Source organism: Leuciscus leuciscus (genome assembly GCF_965113295.1).
Source record: "Leuciscus leuciscus genome assembly, chromosome: 4".
NCBI classification, from domain to species: domain Eukaryota; kingdom Metazoa; phylum Chordata; class Actinopteri; order Cypriniformes; family Leuciscidae; genus Leuciscus; species Leuciscus leuciscus.
Window position 1 is genome coordinate 17,532,494 of NC_138728.1, and position 19,953 is coordinate 17,552,446.

Here is a 19,953-nt window from a genome sequence, read left to right on the forward strand (position 1 = left end):
TCCCCAACTGAGCAAGCCAAAGGCAACAGTGGCAAGGAACCGAAAAACTCCATCAAGTGACCTAATGGTGTCCTAAAACTCCATCAGGTGACCTAATGGAGAAAAAAAAACCTTGGGAGAACCCAGGCTCAGTCGGGGGCCAGTTCTCCTCTGGCATTTATGAGCTAGAGGCCGGATTGTAGTTTGAACTGTAGGATTATATGAATGCCTGGCTGAAGAGATGCGACTTTAATCTAGTTTTAAAGGTAGGCTGTTAACTGAAATTATTAACAAAATATATTTAATGAAATAATTTAAGACATTTCATTTAAATAATGTCTCATTTTGCTGTCTAAAGACTAATCGAAAATCATTCGAATATTCATTAATAATTTTTTGTTTTATTTACAGCTCTGGTTTGCAACAGTAATAAAAAATTAAAAATTTAATCTGAATACAGATTTGATTTTATAATATGACTTCATACACTTCCGTTCAAAGGTGTGGGATCGGAAAGATTTTTTAATGATTTTGAAAGAAGTCTCTTATGATTACCAAGGCTGCATTTATTTGATCAAAATATAGTAAAAAAAATTAACTTAAAGCGGTTTTGTATTTGAATAAGTTTTAAAATGTAATTTATTCCTGTGATGCAAAACTGAATTTTCAGCATCATTACTCCAGTCTTCAGCGTCACATGATCCTTTAGAAATCATTCTAATATGCTAATTTAATGCTCAAGAATTTTTTTTTTATTATTATCATCAATGTGTAAAACAGTTGAGCTTCTTAATATTTATGTGGGAATCTTGATAATTTTTTTCAGGAATCTGTGATGAATAGAAAGTAAAGTTTTTTTTTTAACAAATGTAAAAGTCTCACTGTCATTTTTGATAAATATAATGGATCCTTACTGAATAAAAAATATTAACTACTTTAAAAAAAGAAAAAAAAATTCCCAAACCTCTGAACGGTAGTGTAAATAGAGATGTAACATTTTATATGATCACAAAATGTGTCTATATACATGAAAATATACAGGTGCCTTTATATTTAAGGAATTTATATTCGTCATATTTGTGGGATCTTGGCAGTAAAAAGCTTGAAAACCTCTGTGTAATATATGCTTATGATGGAAGATGAATATCATGCTCAAAAGAGCATCTAAAAGAATGTACGATGTCAGTGAGCCGAGATTAACGCACTTCTGCAGTTCTACTCAAGTTAGCTGTTAGTTAGTTAGTTATGTTTCTAAACTACAGTACTTACACCTAGTTTATGACATGTTATATTAAGATAAGATCGAATCGCAGGCAAAACGTCATACACAAACGCAAGCCGACAGCAGCTGCTATAAATGCTGGACAGGAAAATAAAGGTGCTAGAATCATCTCAGGCAGCAGCAGCAGGAAGAAGCGATCTACTAGTCTCAGTCGCTAGGCGATCAAATGAATATTATTACTATGGTAAAAAGCTAACCTGCGCTGATAGCTGGAGGTTCTGTTTTGTGAGGCCGTTCCGTCGTTGTTCTTCAGGTCTTCTTCCCAGCGTCTCCTGGTGTATGAGCCGCTACGTACCAGACTAGCAGCCGAATCCCTGAGAACCACAAGCTAGAAGTAGTACCTCCGAATCCAGAGAACCACGCTTGAAATCTATTCGACTAGCTTACTTCTATCAGAACATCGTTCTAAGTAGAGAACATGCTGCGTAAGCCACAAAACCATGCTGCACTTGAGCTTGTGCTTCACACAACATGGAGGTGCTCTCAAAACAGCATGTGTCCTTTCTTTACCTGTTTTCCTTTTCGTCGATGTCTGATGTGCTAACGTGTCTCCTCGGGATGGATGGAGCAACATACGCCAGGCGTGTCTTCTCCTTTTCCTGTGCACATAAATGAAGACAGGAAACAAGACTATAAAGTGAACTCAAGAATCAAACGCAAACTGCTCCAACTTTCCAATTAAAAACAGGATTCTTTCCCCCCAAAACTAAATTCTAGTAGACCTTTTCCTTGTCCTTATTGTCCAGTGAGGATGAGAGGCGAGGAGAGGAGGCCGAGCGCATCACCCCAGCTGTGTCCTTCTCTTTTTGTGCCTCTTTAGTTGTGCTGATTTCTGCCAGTGCTCCGTAACTGCCGGTTTTTCGCAGGCCCAGACGCCATGATGCAGGAGACTCATCCTTCCTCTCATCCTCTTTAGGAGACACCTTCCCTGTAGGTGTGGTCACCTGAGGAGGAGAAAGAACAAAAAAAAGAAAGGATGGGGGGTGGAAAACAAAAGTTAGATCGTTTTGGGAGTGCATCAAGGGGTGTGAGAACAGAGAACACGGATCAGCTTGACAGGTCAAAGCAGGGCATACATATGGGAGCAGTGGACCGCAGGGCTGGGAAACCTTTTGATATTTTTCATATTTTCAATGATTTTCAATAGAGTGCAAAAGTGGCTGCCTTTTTCAGCGGCGTTGGTTCCGGAATAATTATTTCCATTCATTTCTCCAAAAGGGAATTCAAAAACGTCTTTGTTAAAGCCTTTTAAGTCATGAACCAAGCCAACCAGCAATGAGGTGAATCATAACATTACAAACTTTGAAAATCTGACAAAAATATAAAAGGTACAAGGCGGTGCACTTAAAGGCTTTAGGGATGTGTTTTGCTTGTTTCGCCTCTCTGATTGGTGGAATTTTCTGTACAGCATCATGAATAATGTAGTTTATCCACAACTAATTCCGCAGTCAAATATGATTATTTAAAAAAAAAGTTTAAATAATGTGGACTGACCACTACAAAAGCTAATACCTTCGATTAACAACCTCATAGCTCACAGTAAGGTTTACAAGTTATCACTGACAATTTTCCTATGTAGAAAATGAATGGAGATTTTACTTTCGGAACCAGACTGTTACACTCTACATATACATATACACATCTCAATATTTATGTATGTGCTCTGAAATGGACAAAATCCACTAGCTCAACCTTCAGAAAATGTAATTGCAAAAAACTAAAAATAACGATAATATATAGTATATTGTAAATAATAATAAAAAATAAAATAAAAATATTTTAATAAAATAAAGAAATTGTGCAATAATAAATAAAAGAAATAAAGAAACATTTTAAAAAATATTTTATTTTAAAATAAATATTTTATTTTAAAATAAATTATTTATAAGAGTAAATAAATGACTAAATAGATATATTTTAATAATAAAAAAATTTAACTAACAAGTACAAATATAAAAAAAAAATCTTTAGATATTTGAGCATATGTATAAATAACTATACATAAACAAACAAACAAACAAACAAAAACAAACGCCCTGCCCCAGTGCTCTGATGCCTATAAAATTCAAAACTAAACTTCAAGGGAAACACGTGTGGGGCCATTTTGAACGATTTTGTGGATTCCATTGCCTTCAGAAATGCAAACTTGAATTTATATCATTTAAATAAAAAAAATCTAGGCCTTAAGATGATGAGAATGCTAAATAATATTATAAAAACAACACGGACACCAAAACCAAACATGCCCAATTTCAATCAAGATGTTAGTTTTTGCAAACTCATCTGCATCCTGGTGACCTGTTAGGGTTTAGAGTCAATAATAAATGAATTCGCCCTTATCAAAGTACACACAACACTGATGTCACCTGTCATAAACTATCACACAGATGATCTTCGACAGAAAACAGCACGTCATCACAGCCACCACTGACAGCGACAACACCATGCAGTGAGCCAGAGATAGGAAGAGGAAATGGTCTTGGATTAGGCAGTTATCTGATTGGTTAGGGACGTGGTCATGTGGGGAAGATATAGGGCGGGAATCACAATGCTGAACACACCGAGGCCTCACCATCGCTTTTTTGGGCACAAGCGCAATGCCAGTTTTGCGCAAGCCTTGACGCCACAACGCAGGACAGCCTGGCTCCCCCCCAGGCACAAGGGCAGTAATGTTATCAGACTAAAGCCATCCAAGACAACACAATGATGAGTAGAGAGAGAGAGAAAAAACAGATGATTGTAAAGAAAAAGAAAGAAAAAGGAAGAAAGAAAGAAAGAACCCCTGAATTAAATAAATCAAGCAGCAAATGAAAGGAAAAAGATACTTCATGACGCACGAGTGATAGAGAGAAAGGGACAGCAAAGAAAAAGAAAATATATGAAAAGCCCAGTCTCAACATATAATGCGAGTTTAATATGCTATTAAAAAGCAGAATTTTACTGCAATATTCTTCTTGGACATATTACATAATAAAAAATAAACAAACATTAATATTAAACAAAGAATGATGACTTGCATTATACTGGCCTACAACGTCTGACGAATATCAATCACTGTTTTGTGCATTTAACATCTTTTACTGCACATTTCTTGGCCAGATATGCATCCGCAGTCATTATTTTATTTCATTTTTTTAATTAATATAATATAAATGTAACATTCATCAAGAATCTTCTACTTTTATAATGCAACTAGCATTAAATAAAGCAGTTTAAATAAATAAATAAAATTATTTATTTAAAACATAATTATTTAAACAATACTTATTAAAAAAAATAACCAAACTGAATTATATTAGGTTACGGTGTTAAATTTGGTTTACAGTGAAATCAAATCTGTTCTGAATAATCGCATTTTCTAACAACACACTTGATGAAATTCCCTTACAGTCCAGCAGAGGGCAGCAGGTACATGGTAAAGAAGTGTGGAGGACATTTTCTCTACTCTCAAGTGCACAGTACTAGAATGCACTGCACACTGATATGTCTGAAAACCACATAGATCAGCTTACTTTTTAGAATTTTGCGACCATGCTACGCTGATGCCACGTAACAATGAATTTGAAACTCCTCTGTTATGAAGCCTATAAACTGTTCAACTTGAAACAGCCAATAACATTCATTCCGAAAAGTTGCAAATGCAACTTTCTTGCTTACTGACACATGCTCAAATACATGCTATGCATTAAGAATGAATGATATTTCCAAGGAGAATTCTTGCTGTGGGCTGAAAGACATAGAAACATGGTAGACTGGGTGGAGGGAATGGTGGATGTGCCGGCACGTTCAAGGGGAGATGATGTACCTTTTTGGTAGGCGAGGTTGGGGTGGTCACCTGGTTGCTTGGGGTAGTCGGCGACGTGGCGGTGATACTAGTAGGCGCAGGTGCAGGTGTACTGTTGGAAATGCTTGATGGAATAGAAGACTTGGTCTTGTCTGGAAAAAAAGAAATCGTATGCAATTAATTTTCACCAATTAAACACAAAGCTAGTTGGGGAAGCGTCTGTGGTGGTCAATGTTTCGAACAGTTACCTGCTTCGTTCTCAGACTCTGAGTCTTCCTCCTCCTCTTCCTCACTAGAGCAGCTAGACTCGTCCTTCTTCCCCTCCCCCTCTTCTTCATCCACCTTCTCTGGCTCCAGAGTCTCGATTCTTGGGGCAGTCTTCTCTGGCTCCAGTAGAACAGTTTCTTTACTAAAACACAGATGCACTCAACGGTTAAGCACCACTTACATCAAACTCCTCACACACAAAGCTTTCACTTTTAAGGAATATTCACACTAAAGCCCCAAGTATGCTTTGCATTTAATGCGTACGCAAAGGTATGTATGCAATGCGTGTGATGTCAATTTCATCATTAGCATAGTAGACATATACTATACACACACAGGCTGATTTGTCACATGCACCTTGAATTTTTTGCACTAATAAGTTGGTCCATAAGGTGTTCACTGTTTGACAGTCGGAAGAGGCGGAACAACGAACAAACTACTGAAGATCGCAACAACAAGAGTGCTTGTGTGAGGACATTAAGAGATACACACAACTGTAGTTTAAAAGAGTAGGCAAATATTTATATCAGTTGTAACTTCTGGAGAGAAATAGCGCAGACACTGGACAAAGATGAAACTTTCAATTACTATTGGTCATCTGGTTGTTTTTCTATCAAACCGAATGTCATTTAGGCTTTCACATTTTATTCACTTGCTAGGTACAAACAGAAACGAGCAGCAATAAAAATTGTGTTAGTGTAATGAGTAATGCATGTGCCTGCAGATGCAAATGATATGTCCTCAATAGCGGTTCAGTTTTGCCATTTAAAATTGTTTGAGTTTATACGACCAGATCCAAGTTTGGGAAAACAGCTATCTCATCAACCAAACAATGATGAAAAACAGATTTGTGTCCACACCAAAAGCTCTAGTGTGAAAGCGTCCCAAGTGGATTCAGGTGTGTGTGTGTGTGTGTGTGTGTCCTTGACATTTATGGTAGGGTCAAGACATTGGGCAAACAGTATTATCAATCACATAATGGCGGTTTTTCTCTAGTGAGCAGAAGCCATTTACCTCTTCAGTTGTTTCACAGATTGATTATTGTCCCCAGTAGTCGTAGTTTCTATTAAAGGAGACTTCTTAACATCCTTCTTTTCACTCAGAAGCTAGAACAAACAGAACATGTCAGCTTAAGGCTACAGAACAAAGCATTCTTTGTTTATGATTGAAGGTCTGATGCCAAAAGTGTGAAATTACCAGATTCTGCTTCTTTTGCAGCTCTTCTAAATATCCCAAGACATCTTCATCAGCTACGTCAAACGCCGTCTGACCCTGAGAACCAAAATGCAACATTGTTAGGGTTCAATTCGAATCAGAGACATTTTAATTGTTGTTCAGACTCTGAGGAAGACTACACTGAAGCTAGTAGCACAGACAAAGCCATAAAACCCATACCACTTTATTGATGACGTCCATATCACACAAATGTTCTACAAGTATCCGGCATGCCTCTTCTTTGCCCCAGTGTGCAGCAGCGTGGAGCGGAGTCCAGCCATCGTAGTCTTTAATATTTACATCATACCCTGCTTGGATTAAAAGCCTGCAAACAGTTAAAGCGACAGAAATAGCATGATGAGATTAGACAAATCTGGGTTTCTTGGATTTTGGTGCCGCAATCTAAGCTTGGCCTCATTTGCCAAAGGCCTGGGATATTGTGTAGACCAATGGGCTAATTTTTCATTGCCTAGAAGGCATGTTACGCATGCCAACATTTAGTTGTCACATAAAAATACACATTAGATGTGAAGTTTTCAGAGATTACACACACCAAAAAAAAAAAAAAAGTAGTATATCCGGTTACAGTCCTGTTGTTTTGGTGCAGCAGCAGATGGAGCAGTTGTCACAGTCATTCAACTCTGACATCCCAAGGCTGAAAGCACCGTTAACAGAGACGCTGCCTAACTCCTGCCACACATCCTGAGCAGTGTTTGTTCAACAGCTCATGATAATCTACTGTAATGGAGGCAGATAAACAGGTGACATACTGTCTCGTCCTGTGTACAAGAACCAAAGAGTTGAAAGGTGAAGTATGGGATGGACCAAGTAAAGCCTCCACACCTGCTGTACCAAAGTTTAATTTGTTTCTACCATCACTAGCTGCTAAATCTCACTTATTGGCAAAAGAGCAAAGACAAATATTATCACAGGTGTCCTCTGAATCCTTTGAGGATGGCAAAATGGCAAAATCTTTCTAATGAAGGCAAGCAAACTTACTTTAAAACCTCAGCGTATCCCTTGGCTGCAGCGACATGTAGTGCGGTCCCCCCAGACTTGGCGTGCCGGACGTCGTTGATCAGGCCGCTGTTAAGCCACTGTCGCGCATCCCTTAGCATGATCCGCTCCTCCTCTTTCCTGGCCGCCTCGATATCCACGCCTGGAGCAAGATGGAGGGAGGGGCAGATCCTTAGGATTAGTACATATTCTTGACCTGTCCAAACTGCAGGATGTCCACGGAGGCGAACCATTCGAAAAGCAAAATATAGGATACTTCGACATGGTGAATTATTTTATGATGTGTGCCATGCTGAATGGCGCATGTTTAACTGCAGTTGACAACTACAGGGGTCACTATGTTGACTACAGTGCAGCCAGGTAAACAGCTTGAGGAATGACTGGCATGTCTATAATAGTGACAAAGGTTTGTTTGTGTTTGTGAGGAAAAAAATGTGCCTATTACAAATTTTTCATGAATTGAAATTCAATTAAATTCAATGAAATTTAATTATATAGCACATGAAGCTTTTATTGACTAATCTGATTGATAGTACAAAATAACATTTTAATCAAAGTAAATGAACTTTCTGCTGTGCCAGAACATATCACTTATTATTCAAGTGTGCAGAAAAATTATTCAATGCATACTTCAATTGTTTCAAAAACACAACATGTAAACTACTTCATATTGGAGGACTGCCAAATAGGTCACTGTACCTCTAGTCTACATACCCTGACATTTACTCAGGCATGTAGAGACCTGGGGCCAGTTGCATAAACTTAGCCACTTTAAGACGGTGTCTTAACTAGTTTGAATATCTAAAAGTAAGACAAGAGGGGATCAGTCTTCCATTTCGATTTAAATGAGACTGTTCTGCCTTTTGATGTAACTGACTTTATAATGTTAGAAGCAGTCTTGAAGACAATAATTAGATGGCTAACTTTTAAGACTAGTCTAAGAAGTTTATGCAACTGGCCACTGAACAGTATTAAGCTAAAACCAGAAACAACAATAGAAACTTGAGAGTACATAACTTTGAAGTAAGCGACCATTAATCATGCCTCAAAATGCTTAGCAACATCTCCACTGAGTACCAAAACAAGGTCAAAACTTTATATATAGAAAGATAACTGACTGCTACTTGACCTTCCATTTTTGTCAGAATAATGAACGTAAAAGGAGGCATCTCAGATTACAAACGAGGAGCATGCCACAACCCTTATAAGGCTACAGGACCGACTGAATGTCCGGCAGGTGCGACTGCTGGGGAAGTGAACTTTGATGTGATTAAAGTGTCAGATTTTGATCAGTTTAGCATACGAGTTTGACAAGAGAGCTGGAAGTAAGCCAGCAGCATGAAAAAGACAGGTCCACGGGACAGAAATCTGTAGGAATAATACCTGTGCAAAGTCCATGACAGAGCAGTGCAGTGTAGAGAGAAATATCCCGATTGTGGGAAGTATTTATGAGAATTAAGAACATGCCTTCATTAAGTGAAGCCTGAATATCATAGGCTTTTCTGGTGTAAAAAGGTGATGTCTAAACAGTCATTTTAAGTACTGTCTAACAGTAACAGTAAAAAGCCATTCACTTTCAATAAGAGTTGGTGATTTCTGAGAACATGCCAGATGTCATTGTGAACACAACATTAGAGTCTCAGTGGACATTCGTTCAGAACTAGGCCTATATGTGTGCTGCCATTCGTGTGACTTATCTCTGCTTACGGGTATCAATTAGTTCTTTATTTGCCTGTGCAAACCGGAGCACCAGCACTCCTCAACAACCCAGGACAAAAGGCTGAAGATATAGCCTACTTTCGACAGGCTATCGAGATGCAGATTGCTCAAAATGGTGAACAAGTAGCGATGTCACCAGTGGCTCTGCTGATTCAACAAGGCCAAAAGATGGGCGAAAACAGCTTTGCTTTGTTTTTCCTTCTTAATAGTTTTGAATGCATTGTGTAACAGACAGCTGATGAGCATAATGGCTCTTTTTTCTCATCTGAAAGACCAAGGCTGCATGTAAAAACAGGTAGAACAAAAGTGTTTGGAGTACCAGGAGAATATGCAGCCTTTACAAAAACCAAGAGACAAACTGACCTCAACAAGAGCGCTAAACAACAGCCAAGCGTATTGCCAGGCAGCTAAAACAAACCTAATATAGTTCAAGCTATATTGAAGGAGGACTGGTGTGGCATCATTTCGAACAAAATCAAGCCAAAACCAAATTTGTTTCAGGCGTTGAAAACAGCTTGCCAAAGTGAACTACCATTGGCCTGTGGCAATTACATAATAGGTGGTGGACGTGTTCTGCAGCTTCACCTTCTTCAGTCCATTTCTTCTGTTCAGTCCTTCAAGGTCAGACGTCCATGAGTTAAACATGAACACACTGCAGAAATTGAAGTTGTAATTGTAAATGAAAGTGACACAGTTACTGAGAGGAAAGCGCATAGAACACATTTAAATATTTATCTAAACTCGGCTCCCAGCAGTGTGGGCTGCATCGGGATGTTCGCTAACACTATACCACTGCTTAAGTATTTCAAACTTCTTTTTACCCCTAAGCAAAGCATGAAAAAAGAACTTTGCTGTGAGTATACCAGACTTCAAGGCTATTTTATATAAGGTACATTAATCCTCTTCATACCAAAAGTCAGTTATCATCAGACAGATTATGTCACCATCTATGATGGACTTAGCGCCTCCGACATCTGATTTTCCAAGCAACAGGAGCTGGAAATGTCTCTTGCTTTGGCTAGAAGAGGCTCCTCGGTCACCTGATTCCCGTGGAAATGAGCACCGGCTAATAAGTCTAAGGGATGACCCTACTGAGGGGGTGGTGGTGGTGGTCTCTGCTTAAGTTTAACCTCATGACTAGGGTTTCGTTCAAAAGGAGACAGGGAGTGGGAAAAAAGATAATCACATTAGAAGAGGTTGAAGGCATTATACAACACTCAGTGTTACATAATGCCATCTCTGAGCTGAGAATAGAGCTGTGTCTTATATTACAATACATGGAGTAAAGCGTGGGCTCCCGTTCCAGTCTGACCACCGAAAGACAAGCATCCTCCTTGATCAGGAGGAGAAGGATGATCCATTTCAGCTGTTCAAACATTAGGGTTCATTAGTTATGATATCTGAAGTCCTAAGACTGTGCATGCAGAACTGTGCGCTGGAGGTGTGCATAGGTCTATCATACATGCGGACACCTTCTCCAAAGCTCAAGTGTACAACCCTCAAATGAAAGCTGACAGCTGCCATTGGCAGAGCCTCACTAAATGCCCATGAGCGTGGGCTGAAATGCGAATGTTATATAACATGCTCTTAAAGAGTGTGACATGCTAACAAATAGCAGGGCAGATCAATTATCAACAAATTCACACCAAATGTTGAGCTGTTAGGAGAGATAAAGGACAAGCTCGGTTTTTGCTGTCTGAGAATTGTCTTCTTGCCGCATACCAAGATGGGGCTCATGTTTCAGCAGCTACTGTGGGCTTACTGCTGGCCAAAGCCACAAAAGCTAAACCTGAGGAAGGCATACCTTTCTTCACAAAACATTTGTATGCCTTGGTCAGCCAATATGAATTTTTCAATGGTGAATGTCAATATCTAGTTAAAACTAATTGAAGGCTATTGTTAGGTTCTGAAACAGATTAAAGTGAGAAAAATGTGTTCTGTTAATTGGCCAAACAGCACAGTTATTGGCTGATGTGATAGTCCCAAAATGGTCAAATATCAACTGACTAATCAGTCTTTCCCAATTTATGAGTGACAAAGGCCTTTTTATAGACCTTATTCACAGCAGTGCCATCTTTGATTTTTAATGGGAATGAAAGTGAGGCTGTGAGGGACAGACATGCATATCTTCAATGGGCTGTACTGTTATTTAATGTGTTTTTGGATTGTTCTGCTCATGAAACACTGGAAAAATATCTTTCCAAGAAATTTCAGTTGACAAAAAACTCCCGACAATATAAGCTGTGGAAAACTGTAAGTAATCTAGGAGCTTTATACAGCTTTTTAAAGCGGATGCCATTGGAAACACGGCAAGTCTATCCCTCACAGCCTCACTTTCATACCTGTCATGGCGCTGCTCTGAATAAGAGGCTTTTTCCTTCATTATGCTATCAGGACAGTTGCACCACCCTGACACTGCTTATCATCCAGCAAGAACCTTGGTCTTGGAGCTTGTTCAAATCAAATGTATGGCTAAAGCCTGTTCACAGATTTTCATAGAAGAGAGTGGAAATGCTACAGCTGCATCACCAGCCGCTCTTGCCTCCTTCTCCTGTGTCAGAGCAGTCTTTATTATCTGCCGCTGATACATCCTGGTGAGCAAGGAGCCAAACACCACCTCAGGCTGTTAACGCATGTCTGAACAGTGCCTCTCAGTAGCAGTGGGGCTCTGTTTCATCATCAAGACTGGTAAAGGCCAAAAATAGAAAAACCATTCCATCTAGTTTGGGATCATTACAATGGGCAGCGGGTTAAACGAATCATGTTTCTCCATTATGTAAGAGACATCACTACAGCCGGCCGCACCGACCTCCCTAAATCCTTTATGACTTTGCACACGCATGACATACCATGGACATCAAGTACACAGGCAAGTCCACAGGCAGGTTAAGAGTGGACACAGGAGAAAGGGCGTTGTGTGTTGCGTTACTGTCTGAGCACTGCTCTAATATTAAATCTGAGTCAATGCACCCCGCTGGAGTCCTGCCAAGACTTGCAACCTCAACTTGAGTGCACGGCAGCTGGGAAAGTTTAGCATGATGCACATATCACCCCTGGCCATTTGTACGAGGCAATTCATTTGAAGAACTCTGACTCAAAATCATCAGAAAGCAATGATCTCAACCACAGCATGACGCGGACATGACACTAAGCCTTGTACACCCATGCCAAATCATTGTCAGTAAAGATGAAGTTTGGAGTGCCTGTGAAATGTGTGTCAAGGGGAGGTAGCAGTACCTTGCCGGTTGATCTCGTTTTGCAAAAGCTCCTCCATGGCCTCCTCCTCTGCGATATCCAATGGTGTTTCTCCCTCACTGTTTACTACACCGACATTTGCACCTTGACCGATAAGATACCTGCAAAGACATGACATGACGTTTAAAAAGGCAACAGGTGCGATTAGTACAATCATTTAGAGATGCAAATTGAACTGACAACTGTTCATTTGGAATAAAAAAAGAAAAAGGAAGAAATTAAATGGGGCCTCATCTTATGTGACTCCCTTCATAGACACCTCGAGACAGTGGTGATTAGCATCTTAATCAAAATTCCTTGAAGTGGTCCTTCACTTCTGTTACTGGTTAACAGAGTGGATTCATGTCACAGAGTACATAGGCTTTTACAGTTATAAAGGTGTGGCAGTCTCTTGCCTGAAAGACCGTTTCAGCATTGACCTTGAATTAACACATCGCTAGGCCTGTCACGATTATGAAATTTGGGTGACGATTAATTGTCTGCAAAATAATTGCGGTTATGCCGATTAATTGCCCGTTTTAGGGCTTTGGCGATTAATTGCCCGTTTTAGGGCTTTGGCGATTAATTGTCTGTTTTAGGGCTTTGTCATAATTTTTTTGTGTGCTTCATTCATTAAATAATTGTGATGAATTTAGTCCTTTGTAAGTTATCATTTTGCAGTGTAAGATTACAGTTTACACCTTTAAATATTAAATAAATGTATTCAATAGCTATGACAATTTTCTTAATAAACTTAATGTATTAATCAGCAGCAAAAGTAATTCTTGAAAAAATCTGCACCGTAATTTTATGAAATCTAAACATGTTGATAAAAACAAATGACAAATTACTATTAGTACTCTTATAAAATTAATTCATGTATTAATTACATTTTATTTATATATATGAATGTAAAGAATCATATCAACATTGATAATAATAATGTTTCTTGAGCATCAAATGTATGTACAGTATGTGTGTATGTATGTGTGTGTGTCTGTCTGTCTATCTACACACTATACACAAATAATATACAATTAAATTATGCTATTTTAAATGTATTGTGCAGCTTTAATGGGGCAACAAGATATGATATATACGAAAGAACAGAACAAGATAGGCTTTTAATAATCTTACAGTGCAAAAAAACCACGAAAATATGAAACACTTCAAAACAGAGCGGCACAAAGCACGTATGCGTTTCGCGGGTGCAGAATGATGTGCTCAAAGCAACATAGGGTCACTGCGCATGTAAAACTTCACTGCACAAAGCAAAGAAATGTCGAGCTCACAAATCCTAGGGTATATCTGTCCAACAGTTTATTGATCGTTTGTTTCTTCACAGTTTTAAATTCCAGTTATTGTGCGTTTGATGCCAATTCATAGTCCTTGTGCTGTGTGTGATCTAACAGGCACACGGTAGCGAGTCGTTTAGAAACAACAATTAACTCCAGCAAAATAAAATAATTTTATGCAAATCCACAGCCCTTTTTCTACAGATCAAGTATTATAAGGTAAATATATCATATTGGTGAGAGTTTCCTGTCGTAACCGGACGAGGCGCGCTGTTTGAATGCTGAATGGAGAATGATTGACAGCTGCAGAGGAGGGAAGACGAGTTTCCGTGAACTTTAATTTAACGATGTAAATATATTTCTGTCCCTCACATTAAGCTATGGAATGGCTCCAGATGACTTTGAATATATTGCTGGAAAACTTAATTAGTGCTTGTCTATTTCTTTTGGTCCATGACTCCCTTGTGCACCTGGCCTATAAAAGAGCGCAATAATCGCGGTTGTCTAAAACAATCGCGGTTAGATCAAATAATCGCGATCAGACGGTTATTTAATTATCGCGACAGGCCTACACATCGCCCTCACTAACCTCACTGCTCATGTGTCAGATTCAAAAACCACAGCACTAGGGAACAAGACCACACAGACCTGCCCTTACTACAGTCTGGATCTTCTTACATATTCAAAGCAGCTCAACTAGCAGTTTCTTAATATGAATGAAACACTCTTGCAAAACGTGTTGCAAGAACAGAATACTAAGCCCTCGACTTATGAATTATTGTTCTTTGCAACTTGTTTGAAACTGGTCATTCAACAACAATGTGATGCGCCTTCATTGTTCTTGCTTTGCTGAGATTAATTTGCTGGCAACGTCAAACCAGAAATCAGAATCAAAGATCTTGCAGGGTGGTCAGAATTATAGAGAAAAAACATGCTTATTTATTCAAGGCTTGTGCGGAACTACACATTTTTTAACTAGCTAGTCGGTTGTTGGACGACTAGGGCTAAACTAATCAACCACCCTGGCTCATTCATATACATATTAAGGTTGACACATTTGCGGGCAAAATCCATGGTAATCCACATGATAGGGAAATTACCTACACAGAATTCGCAACTGGTTCAAGTTGGTCATGCAGATTAATTGTCATTTCTTGCTGCTTGGTTTGAAAGTGACTTTTCTAAGCTGTGCTGCATGCATTGCTACATGCATTGCTACAGTAATGATAATAGATAATGGACCTTTTGACCCCGCCTTGAGCCTTGTCCCCATTAGTGGTAAAAAAAAAGCTATTTTCAAAATTTAGGATGGTTTTCGAGAAGAAACTTTGGGAAATGTCCAATTGCATGTAGAAAATGTGCATATTAGTATATAAATTGTATATCTAAATCATAAGGCTTTTCATAGGTGTTTGAAATTTTGTGTACATAGGTGTTTCATAGTGTACCATTTTGTACACTAACCATTGGCAACTGCTGTTTCGGGTTCTAGAAATATTAGTCCTATAAACATACAAAACAGGTCAGAGTACTCCCAATATTCAGGACAAAAGCAAGCTTGTTCCGTTTTACTGTTTGCCCCATTTAAAAGTCAGCTGATATTTTCTCTAGAGTGCCGTGTTCCCTATACAGATCTCAAGCTTCCAATATAGCTCAAGCATGAAAATCAAAATTAAAAATTCCCATTTCATACAGAAGAGTGACACTGACAACACAGCAACGAAGACAAAGTCTTATGCCTAGAGTATTGTGCCATGGCTTAGCAACATCAATTCAGAGTCAATTTGTCTCATTTGCAGCATTATTTGTGAAGCCTACAGAGGTGCTGCCTAAGTACAGTGTTTCCAATCTGTCACCTCTAAGATTCCATGACGTTCAGGACACTGCCTTAGAAGGCTGCTGCGCATGTAGGTAGTGGGCAACAATACAGATCACTAGGTTATGAAACAATCATTTCATAGAAGAGAATATGTTTATCAATTCTTAGTACAGGAAGAATGACTCAATGAACGGAACTGGATTCCCTTCAAGCAGAGTGTCAGATCATATGCACCACAGCTATGATTTCAGCACAGGCTAGGTGCTAATCCATCCCTATGGTGTAGCATGAGAACAGAGTTCACTTTGGGCTTCAAACCTGGGCTGACCTCTTAACCAGGTTACACATAGCTGGCAAAAAAAACCTATCAACATATGAAGTGTGAGGGAAAAAATAAACTAGACGTACAACTAAGCGTTTAAATATTTCATCACATGCTTTGGCTGAACACCTCGCAACTACGAGCGACTCTTAAAATGCACTTAACTTCCTAAAATGAACTTCTTAAACTTCTGAACAGTAATGTATATATGCATCATAGGATATTTTTGCCTTATTTAAGCTGATTCCTTTGTTTCACTAAGGCTAATTTCATAGCTAGCACGTTGTATATAATAATATAGATCAAATTCAATAATTTCATACTTTGTTTATTTTGACAATTACAGCTATAATTTGTATTTTATACTTTTTTTTATAATTTATTTTAAGTATGGGACAAAGGTAAAACAAAAACTAGACATTAAGGGCACTGGAAAAGTAGCAAAAAATAAATGATGAAAAATAAAAGATGAAAAATAAAAGATGAAATTAGTTCATTTTAATAAGAATCAACCCCATGGGACATAAAACTGCGTGAAGATGAAGAAACAACTTCATATTTTCGGTGGAGGGGGAAGCGGTACTTACTCAGCGATGTCGAGGTATCCGCAGGAGGCGGCGGCGTGAAGGGGGATCCAGCCCTCGTTGTCGGGCTGGTTGATACAGGCCCCATGCTCCACAAGGAAGGTCACCATGTCTACATTATCATCTATGCAGGCCTGGAAAAAAAAGATGACAGGAGTTAACATCTAAGCAAGATAATCATCTAGCAGTTTAACAGAGTAAACCTATTCAAATCATTGACTTTTTCAAAACCGTATTCATGCAGCATATAGCATTTTAGTCACCCATGGTTCAGATTAAGAGCCTTAGCAAAGCACAGTTTCATAAACCCAAAAGTGAGCTTCAGGCTCAAACATTAATCTTCAGTGGGAACCTATTCCTCCAAACAAAGACACATTATGTCATCAGTTAACCAAAATCCCTTGAGGGAAATATGGAGGTCTGTAATTAAAGCATGTCACCACTCGATGAGACAAAAGAGCTTGGTTAAGACTAGCGTTGTCACTGCCATGACAATATAGACACTACTATTCAAAGGTTTGAGGTCAGGTAAGATTTTTACTTTGATTAAATTAAGTTTTATTCTGCAACAACGCATTAATCAAAAAGTGACAGTAAAGACATGCTTCGCTTTTCACAAATATTAAGTAGCACAACCACTGTCAACATTGATAGGAAAACCACCAAATCAGCATATTAGAATGATTTCTGAACGATCATGTGACACTGAATACTGGAGTAATGGCAGCTGAAAATTCAGCTTTGCAAATGCAGGAATAATTAACATTCCTGTAATATTATATTAGATGTGTTACCAGTGCAACCATTTTGCTGTAAAGGGCTCATGAAAGCATGACTTGAACAGAGTAATAAAAAAATTAAAAAAACATACAGAGAAAAATACTAACTTTACCCTCATTCACCAATTCAAAACATTACTTTCTTCATCTCTACAATAAACAGTTTTAGAACACAGCGATCATGCTAACTACCAAATTTTATATCATACATTTTAAAGGGGCCTTTCAGTACACATTGTCAGACTAAACTCACAACCTTGAGTAGCGTCCAACCTCGGTTCTCCACGTGCTCCCCTCTTGAACGCTTGCCCATAAAATCTCCAGGTCTTACATCTGGTTGCCTTGTCAATACCATAGACAAAGGGGGAAACACACGAACCAGCCTCACGTTCAGGGCACAAGACTATCTAGTTGAAATCCTTGCCCAAATTTGGGCTGTTTACAGTACCGCAGTAGAAACGTGTGGGCGCTCTTATCAGGGTCTTGTCAAGCTTGGTAGAGGAAACCAGGACTGTCCAAACAGTCGACTAACTTTCTACAACTAAACGACTAATACAATTTTGGTCAACCAAGCCTCTTCTAGTCGACTAACGGTTAGTCGCAGCCCTATTAACATGATACAAAATGTGGTTAATCTGGAGACCTTTCATGGGCACCCAAATACAGCTCACTGCCTTATGTCATTCCCTGCCTCGGGATAATATGTGTCCTACCCAGTCCCCTTAAGGCAAGCAAGCATTCCCTCTGGCCTCAAAACACACCATGTTTATTATAAGCCTAACCCAGCAATTCCCACAGCCCAACAATGGCAATCCCTTAATGGCTGTAATTGTTCAGGCCTGACAGGTGTGAGAGTTCGTGACCACATCAGTGAATGCAGAGCTGGACTTTGAGCTAAAAGACAAAGGAAATTACTCTCCAAAGAAAAGGACTTGTTGGAGTCTTGGAGCACTTGTGTAAAAAAAAAAAAATGTCAGTGTAAATTCCTTTCCGAAAATGCACAGGGTAGTTGTAAGAATGTCATCAGTATGTAATGAAGACAGATTTGGTATGTGGGCGTCAAACTGATCCAGACAGACATGAGGTCTGTTTTTTTACTTGATGGTTCGGCTATACGTCCAGGAGACATTTGGGAACTAATCTGACTATTAACATTAGTAACAATAGCAAGGATTGCATCCAAATCTCACATCACAGATGGCCGCGGACAGGCACGTACACGTACAGAGACCACAGACATGTAGTGACTCAATAGTGAACAAGTTGTCACATCTCTGTTCAAAACAGTTTGACAGCGCTGGAGGAAAGCATGGAGTAGAAACAGACATGGAGATACAGCAGAATATTGTGTGTGTGTGTGTGTGTGTGTGTGTATGTATGTATATATATGTATATAAATAAATAAAGTGCAGTCTAGAATATGGCACATGCATTTTTATTCATTCCACACAAGTAATGTTGTCTTGATTGCATTATTAAATTTCTTTGTAAGGCAATAGATTTTTTTTTTTTTTTTGATAAAGAAAGTTAAGGAATCTCACACCGGTACAAACTAGGCTACTTTACTGTACAATATATGTTGGTGCTTGGGACATGGCTTTAAATGGTGAGACTTTTGTTTTTATAATCAGGCTCTCAAAAAAATATTTAAAATTTGGATTTAGATTTATCAGACAATAATAGAGAATATATAAAGAATAATTATTCAATACTGCTCCCAAATCAGCAGGTTATCTTCACTGTTGAGTGCTAAAGTCACATTTACTGTTGTTCAATGAATTTTCACAGACAAAATCCAGCAATTTCAATGGAAATTCATGGGATTTTGCCCGTGTCCCGAATGACACACTTAAATGCAATTGCGGTCTTGTGGAGTTACAATGGCTGCCGCGTGCACGTGTGCGTTAAATCCATGAGACCGTAGGGTGTCCCATTTGCGGTGGAAATGTGCATTCGATGCGCACTTTAGCAAGCTCCACAGCAGACTTCTTCCCGACTGTCAAAGCGGCTTTGCGTCACGAAAGTGCGGACTGGTAGGAAGACTGAGTGTTTAGGGGGCCATTTGGGACAGGTCCTTTGTATTTCGTGTGAGGGCAAAATATGATTTTGTTGACCAACAGAAAGCAGCTTGGTTTGAGAGTGATTTCTGTGAAAACTGTGCTTCATTCATCACTACACTATTGACAATTCAGCAAAATGCTTGAAAAGGTTGCTAATGTGTCTGAACTATATGCAATATTAATAATGATGCTGGTCTAAACACCTTTGGTCATAAGCAGAACTCTGCAGCTGACAGCCATGTTGCTGATGGTAAAGAAGAAAACTGCAGAACTACTGAGATGAGTGACGTTTAATTGAACCCAAAAGGATTCCTGTCTAAATGTCAACAATAGACCACTTAAGCTGCTCTTAAGGAGCAAGTGGTGAACTTCAATAGACAAAAGTACCACAAATACATGCAAACAGCTGCTGATCTGCCTTGTAACCAAATTTGTCAGCACCATGCTGTGTAGGATCTGGTCTGTGACGCACTGCTAAAAATAGAGGGTTTCAGCCCTGCACATGCTAAGTCTTGGTTTTACTCTTACAGTCGATGTCGCATTGACAGATATGAGTAATTCTGTTTTGACGGTACTGACGGTACTTCTTGCAGATAG

The 19,953-nt window shown here is 39.0% G+C and overlaps 1 protein-coding gene across 5 annotated transcripts in view; it reads right to left on the reverse strand.

The window, feature by feature from the left end:
* ppp1r12a (protein phosphatase 1, regulatory subunit 12A) overlaps positions 1-19,953 on the reverse strand; it is a 59,130-nt gene that overhangs the window by 12,693 nt on the left and 26,484 nt on the right. For all 5 annotated transcript variants that reach the window (XM_082168199.1, XM_082168201.1, XM_082168200.1 and 2 more), the window contains exons 2-12: positions 16,521-16,651; positions 12,501-12,619; positions 7,527-7,686; positions 6,708-6,852; positions 6,510-6,584; positions 6,327-6,418; positions 5,294-5,454; positions 5,067-5,197; positions 1,984-2,205; positions 1,772-1,860; positions 1,459-1,575 (exon numbers count right to left, since the gene is read on the reverse strand). In XM_082168199.1, coding sequence (XP_082024325.1) covers positions 1,459-1,575; positions 1,772-1,860; positions 1,984-2,205; positions 5,067-5,197; positions 5,294-5,454; positions 6,327-6,418; positions 6,510-6,584; positions 6,708-6,852; positions 7,527-7,686; positions 12,501-12,619; positions 16,521-16,651 — 1,442 coding nt within the window. The remainder of the gene's footprint in view (positions 1-1,458; positions 1,576-1,771; positions 1,861-1,983; positions 2,206-5,066; positions 5,198-5,293; positions 5,455-6,326; positions 6,419-6,509; positions 6,585-6,707; positions 6,853-7,526; positions 7,687-12,500; positions 12,620-16,520; positions 16,652-19,953) is intronic.